At 37.3% G+C, this 7944-nt stretch overlaps 1 protein-coding gene across 1 annotated transcript in view; it reads left to right on the forward strand.

Moving 5' to 3' along the window:
* The window catches only part of LOC144516914 (voltage-dependent calcium channel subunit alpha-2/delta-2-like), a 31874-nt gene extending 24563 nt beyond the window's left edge, over positions 1-7311 (forward strand). The window contains exons 35-37 of the mRNA XM_078248609.1: positions 46-155; positions 274-356; positions 1620-7311. Of these exons, the coding sequence (XP_078104735.1) occupies positions 46-155; positions 274-356; positions 1620-1715 (289 nt within the window). The 3' untranslated portion in view covers positions 1716-7311. The remainder of the gene's footprint in view (positions 1-45; positions 156-273; positions 357-1619) is intronic.
* The last annotated feature ends 633 nt before the right edge of the window (positions 7312-7944 follow it).

A 7944-nucleotide genomic window follows, 5' to 3' on the forward strand; every position in this document is an offset into this window, starting at 1 on the left:
CTTACTGTATGAAGTTGGCTAAATATCCATCACTGTCTCCCACAGGCTGTTCCACGCGAAGCGCATAGAAAACACCAACCTCCTCTTTGTGGTCGCTGAGACGCTCCCCTGCAGCTCATGTGAGATCGAGAGATTGACACGGATCAGGACGGAATGTATCCTTTTCATGCTCACACGCTCTGCGGTGCTTTCATTTGTGCTGACGGTGGAAATCTCATCGATCTTGTGTGGCAGGTAAGCTCACTGCTAACTCCCTTAACTAAAAACAAACAGTTCAGGAGGAGAATCCATGCGAAGTACTGAGCAACGCGCGATATCGTAAAGGCCCGACATCCTGCTTTGACTACAGTGCCTTAGTAAGTAGATATACACTATGAGTACGGAATTATATTTGTGCCTCAATCCTGAGCGTGCGATGGGACATTCTAAGCACAGAAAAACATTTTTGTAAGCACATAAACTATATTTTGTAGAGAAATTATTATTATTACACAAAGAATAATTAGTTTTTAACAAAAGAAAATGTGCCCTCTCGGTATCCCTGCTCCGTGCACAAATCTTTATGAAATTCTACTTGTAAATTAGCCTTTGCCTTGCTCACTTGGTCGGTAGCTAGCTAATCTCACCAGTTAAACAGTAGTTAACTCGGATAGTTGGATAACCTCACAGCCAAAGCATTATAATCATTAATGTAGTTCATTGAAAAAATAACTTTAACTGTGCCACTACAACAGAGTGGGCTACATCTGATTTTAAAAGCACAATATAAGGTGGTTAACGGTAATTAGTTGTACTAGAATCACATTCATGATCATAATGCCGTGTAGCTGGCAATTATCAAGCCAACTAGCTTACTTACTGTAGCTACTGCTTATTTGGCAGAAGTAAGCTAACTACCTAACAAGATAGCTAGGTAAATAAAGCACAGACTAACTTACAACTGGAATTTCATAAAGGTTCATTCCCTTCTGTAGTAGTAAAGCTGACATTATGCTTCATCTGAATGATTGTCAGATGGTTGAACCCACTCCCCGTGTTGAACAATTTCTGATAACTTTCCAAAACAGACAATCTGACAACTTCACAACATGATTGGCGGAAAGGAGCCCGAGTTTAAACTTGTCTCTTTCTGCTGTCACTATTCATGTGAACAACGGAGTGCAACACTATGAATTTGTGCCAGGAGAGACTGTCTTTTAAAATATGCAACATTATCCTCATATTTCAACGATAGCACGTCCCCCCTCTCTATGACAACCAGCTTTTCACTCCACCTTCCAGTGTACTATGAAATCCGACGTGGTTGGACAACACATCTGTCAAAGTAGTTCTTTTTTTTAGCATAACCTGACCCTAACAATCATCATACTAGCAATTGGATTGAGACAAAAAAGCCAATCATAAACGACATACTCCAGTTTTACTTGTGGCTGGAATTGTGGTACAGTGAATATATAATAATGTAATTTAATATTTATTCTTACAAACATCGTTTCTCTGTTCAAATCCCATCACACACTTAGAAATAAGGCACTAATTCCATATATGAAGTGCAAAACCAATCACATTTATGAATCATTAGATTTGGAAAAAGGATTTATTGTTAACTCTCGTTGCAGGAAAACGCGTCAGAGTGTGGGCGGGGTCATGCACTGCAGTCCTCCATAGGAGTCCTTCTCTTCATTCAGCTTATTCTGCCTTTTTTTCATCTCTGACATGTGCAAACACTCTAACTGACATCTTTCATCTCATTGGGTTTAGGCTCGGATCTACTGAAGGTCAGATCAAACAGCAACTGCAAAATTATTCGTTTTTGATCTACAAATGGCACACAGTGCATTTGTGCTTGAAAAAAAATATGTGGATCAGCTCTTAGTGCTTTTTGCCTTACTGCTTATGCATTTGTTGGTGTTTCAGGGCTCGAGTGCAAAATATAGGAAGAGAATGTGTTGAGTGTGCATGCTACTTAAACTAGGACAAGCATGCTTAACATTTTTGCACACGGGCTCAGCCACGTAAGCAACCACCAAAAAGTCAGTGAGGCAGCTGAAATGTACTTTTAACGGGCCAATAAATGATCACCCAGCAGGAACAGATGTCAATCACAATTTTAGGTTGAGTTGTGGTGGTGAAATGATAAAAGGTCTAAAAACTCAAGAATTGATATGCTGTGTGGTAAATACACAGTGGTGGAAATGAGACAGATCTTTTACTTAAGTAAAGTTGCTCCAGCAATTCCAGTCAAAGTCATGCATTCAAGATTTTAAAAGCAGAGAAGTATTAGCAATGAAATGAACTTAAAAGTATAAAAAGTACTCATTTGACAGCAGAATGGGTCCTGCCAGTGTTATCTCATCATAATATGCATTACATTATCAGGTACTTATTATTGTTAATGTATTAAGCATGCATTTTAATGTTGTAGCTTATCAAAATTGAGCTAATATTTACTACTTTATATACTGTTGGGTTGTTTTATGTATAACAATCATTTAAAAAACTCAGCATAGGTTTTCTATGTAAATTATTAAAATGAAAGAAAATACAGCTGTCAGATAAATGTAGTGGGATAACAAGGACAAAATTTCCTTCTACGGTATAGTGGAGTCAGAATATTAAGGTGCTCTGTGGAGTTTTCTTGCAAACACAAAGGTTTTGCTTAAAATCAATGTTTTTCACCAAACCACAATATGTGTATTCTTGAGCTCCAACAAACGTATTGAATGTTCTTTCTGCCAAAATCTTAAAACCACGTTGTTTACATCCATGTTTACTTGCTTGCAGTCATCTTCTTCCCTGCATTTTCTGGCGTAAATGCAGCATTTCTCGACACGTTACTGCCACCTGTAGATCAGTGGAATAGTGTGAAACCATTGACTGTACTGTATAGCATGTACTCAAAAACATATCTTCATAGCGCTACTAGTGGTCAAAGCTACTAGTGGTCAAGGGTACATTAAAGTAGCAAAAAATGTAATTACTCAAGTAAAGTACAAGCAACATCAACACTGTACCCAATTATAGTACTTGAGTGAATGTACTTAAAGGCACCCTCCAGTGTGTTTTTACATTTTTATAATATTTCATATTTTAGTTGTACCTTAGTTTAGTGTGTCGTTTTATTTGAATAATGGCATTTCTATGTGCAGTGAATGGAAAGAAGTGGAACTCAAGAAATTCCACGGGCAGAAATGGTACAACACACCGACTGTCTCGCTCTCTTTGTCTGATAAACAGTGAATCCATCAAATAAAGTGCCATATCACTGTTTTCAAAGATGCTGTATTGTTAGCTGCAATCTTTTTGCCATGCATGATTACGTCCGACTATAATCCACATACCCATTCTCTGTTTGAGAAAGAACGTTGACCATTAAACAAGCAACAGTGGCTGGAGGGGGCCTTTAATTACTTCTTCAAATACAACACTGCACACGCCACCACATGTTTTATCCAGAGGAGCTCCGTGATTGGCTGAACACAGTTGTTAACACAACAACTTTGTGGAGAGAGTATTCTGAGTTTTTAGATCTTTCGTTGTCACTGTCTGACACCTTGTTGATCAGCTCTGAATATATTTAAATTACTTTTCAGCTGTATAACAGCATTTGTGTGTTTGGGATGGCTTATTAGATAATTATAACTGCAGTCCACCTTAATAGTTATCTGTTCATATGGACATACAACTGCTGGGTGTAAGCTATCAAAGGCATTTACACAACTGACAGTTTAACATTTTGCACACCACACAAAAAGCTAACTACTACAGCATGAAAATGTAAATAGACAGAAGCTCAGATGCTGCTGCTTCTGGCAACTTCTGCTTTTGTTGGCTTTGTGAAATTGAAAATGAATTATCTGCACCAGTTTTCATTTGCATGTCCCATCCTAGTACATGTCTTTGCACATAAAGGAGCTCCCTGCACCTACAACAGTTTTTATATGATAGTACATCCGAGCCTTAACCTCACATTCACTTCAGTGTCTTTCAATCCACCTCTGATCTTTGCCAAGACAGTTTCAGTACTATAAATTGTATCGTACATGACATGACCCAGAATGATTTCCCTTTGTCATCTCAAGTATGCCCTGTCTCTAAAATCTAAATATATCCGGACGTATTTATTTCCCCTAAAAATATTTTCTCAGAGCACTTTGACAAATGAGACCACAGACGAGAAAAGCCAGTATGATAGGGAAAAAAGGATTGTTAAAGTCAAGGTTTGTTTTGCTGAAATGCTTCCACCGATACTCGGTATGATCTTGAAGTGCTTCCAGTTAAGAATTGTTGAACGGTGTAAAATCGGTCCCAAACAGACCAGAATGAACAAATGTTAACAGGGATTTGTTACAAAAATATAGAAGTGAATCCTCCAAACCACAGCATGGTTTAGTGCAATAATGATGTGATAATCTGATACTTTCTTTTAGCAGTAATTACCATGACCATTATTTATCATCAAGTTTAGATTTTAAGTAATTTACATGCAGTGTTATCTCTGTAGACTTATAGGACAAAACATGCGCAAACGTCAGTGTGTGGCTGACATGTTTTTAAACATTAGTTGTTTGATCGAAGGGAAGCTCTCTGTAACTTTTTTGTATCTTGTATTGCCAATATTTGTCAAACCTGAATTTATGCACTTATGTATGCTTCTGTATGGGGAATGTAGCTTCTGAACAGCTTTCAGTGTTATCAATATGTGATGCTTTTTGGCCCTCTATTGAGATTCCCCTGATGTCTCGTTCAAAGTGATGATTCGCTGTGGTAGAATATTTTAATTGTATCATGCATACCTCGTCGTGGCGGTGATATCTGATTCCACTTTTTACTAAATTGTAAAGCTGTACTGTAAAGACTTAGTAAGTTAGTCACAATGAAATGTCTGCCCAGTCCTCTATGGGGTCATTACAACTTGAGTTAGAAGTATTGCACTACAAAAATGTTTTAGATTGTACAATTTATTTAAATTATGTCAGGGTTAAAACTCTTTTTGTTCAGGATTAATAAGCACACAACAGAACATATACAACATACAGTTTTCAACACAACATACATTAGGGAAATAAATGTGTTAGTGTGCTATATTAGAATCATGTTTTAAGACATAAAAAGTATATGTTGATTCAGAAAAAGCTATATTACCTTGTTAAAAATGCTTAAAATTACATCTAAAAAAGGGTTTAACTGTTGGACACGATGTCTCCTACTGCATATTGTACCAGAATTAACTTTTTGTGCTGTCACAAAGCCTGCTTGTACATACAGTTAAATACATGTTAAACTCATATTGAAGCACAGAGAAAATGTTTTCCCCTTTCAGCAGATGAATGTGAACACTCGGCACATGCATCATTCTGCAAAGTGAAGCTGAAGCATCCAAGTGAAGTAACAATAAGCTAAACACATTTTTGAGTTGATAGGGGAATTTCAATTATTAAAATGAATTCCAGTGAAGAAGATTGAACTTTGAGAGCCTTTGTAACAGTGTATCACTGTCTTATTCGTGAGGAGTTGCATGATAAAATCATGAAAACATTTTCCCACAGTGATTCGTCAGCCCCTGAGGTCTTTCTTGTGTTTTTGATCATTTGATCTGGTTAAAGAGTTAATGGGGGGATATTTTTAAAAAGCTTTTTTGACAAAATATTTGTAAAATGCTGTTTCTCTCTGTCTGCCTGGTGTTCCACCCTGCAGTGCCTTGTTGCACTCATTTTGGATGGCAGGAACTTTTGGCTCTTAGCGATGAGGACGTTCATCCTGCAGGGCCATGCGAACGACACACTTGAATTTCAAGGGTTGCAATGGTCTAGCTTAAAATGGACATCTCTCGGTCAGGTAATAAAAAAAAGATGCTCTTCATGAACTTATGAAGCATTTTAAAGGAGCACAGCACAGTTTTGAAAGAGCTTGACAGAAGTGTGTCGAGCAGCTGGCCTCCCCTCCTGCCTTCTCGTGAACAGATGTTTGTCAAAGCAACGAGAACAAACTTGCTGCCCTTCTGCTACGTGTTGTTTATCACTACACTGTGGTTAAGCCTCGAATCAAAGCACAGACACTGTCCATTGACATAGATTTACTTTGTCCCATCTGCACACTGGATATTCTACATTGAAGCCTATTGAAAACATACTTTTCCATTAGGACTGACTGAAACGAGTGAATGTTTATGTACAGTAATACCTACTGTTGTGCATCTCTGCTGTACCCGAGCATGGTGGGGACGCGGAGAAGCAGATTAAAGCTCATACCGTTTTGGAGACCTCAGCAAAAACACTGCTTTAAAAAAAGAAACAAAACAAAAAAAGCTTTTACTCTGAGACCTGCAGTAGTAACTTTAGGTCGTATTGCATTACTCAACAACACTGTTGTACATTGAAGGAAAGACATTTTGTGGAACTCTTTATAGCCTACAATATATTACTGTTGAGGTCAGTGTTTCGGTATTTATTTGCATGATATTTTGAACAGTTTACAGATTTGTGTACATAGTCTGATGAATATTTTACATTCCTGTCCACTTCCGGCTCTCCAGTACTGTGGGGAGAAGTGAGGGCGCCCTCTGTGGATATTTGGGGTGATGTGGAGGCCTCAGAGCTCTTTGCTGTGTGTAACCGAACAAAGTGGAAAGTTTGACTTCAGTGAAGCCTATAATAACGGTCAGTGTTTAATCTAGGTATTTTGCAGCAAGTTAAAGCACAGAGAAGTTTAGAGGTATGAGCAACATACTGCCTGATTAAACTTTTGTCGTTTCTTTAGGAAAAAAGTGACACAAACAACGCTGGAGATGTTTTATGCATTTAAAGGCTGTATAACAAACAAATAAGGCAGTGGCATGTGTGGGGACACTCCTTTATAAATTAACTTTGTTTATGAAATAGATTTAAGTGTTGCTTTTTTAATTTATTTAATTATTATTTTGTCTGTTTATTTATTTGGGTATTGTGAATATTATTTGTATTGGACAGAAAGGAATTGAATGTGTTTGAAGCTTGAGTGGGCACACTAAGCAGTTTAAAAGAAAATTGCAAAACAGACAAAAAAAATATATATACTGTATGTCCATGTACTTTTATTTACCGAGTATCAACACATGAGAATGTTAATGTTTTTTGCTGTAACTTTGCTTTTCATTTTGCTGACAATGTTTACCTGGGACAGTCTCCAATGCCACCTCATTTTTGTACAGTCGATGTGAAGCAGTCAGCAGAAGATGAAGGCTAACTTTGTAAAGATTTTGTCAGTCACGTTACAAAAATGGATATTTAAATGTTTATATCTTTGGTGATTAAATGCTGTTGATATTTTTCACTTCAGCTCTCATTCCTTATTTGATTAATTGTTTTCCCATTATTAGTTTCTTAAAGTATGGCGGCCCTCAGAAACATTTTGTTTGGCCCCTGAATGTGACATGAAACGCATGCATTATATTTTAATCATCTGGGATGTATTTCGGTGTTTGGTGTTTTAAGCCCCCCCCAACGTCGCCTTCCAGGCAGCGCAGCAATGGTTATGTTTAGAGTTAAGGTTAGGGATAGCTGCCTGGAAGGCGACGTACGTTTGAGGCTTAAAACACCATTGAGCGTGTATTTCACTTTTAATAGCTTATTTAAAAGTGATTACTCGGCTGCTGCGTCAAACTGCCCACTGAAATGATGTTTTGTTTTATTTAGGCCTATGAACTTTTCCTGTGCAGCGCTCAATCATGTGGTGGCTCCCTGAATTGGCACTCAGTCATCAAAACTTTGAGAACCCCTGGTTCATAGTATAGTATGTCATAAAAAATCATAAGTTATAGTATGTCATTAAAAAATTTGTAAAAAAGTAATAGTTTAGTTTGCCATAAAAAAGTCATAGTATAGTATGTCATTAGAAAAGTCATTAAAACGTCATTAGAAAAAACTCATAATTGTAGGCTATGAATTGAATAGTAGTATTTAGTCC

Source organism: Sander vitreus, chromosome 4 (assembly GCF_031162955.1).
Source record: "Sander vitreus isolate 19-12246 chromosome 4, sanVit1, whole genome shotgun sequence".
Taxonomy (NCBI): Eukaryota; Metazoa; Chordata; class Actinopteri; order Perciformes; family Percidae; genus Sander; species Sander vitreus.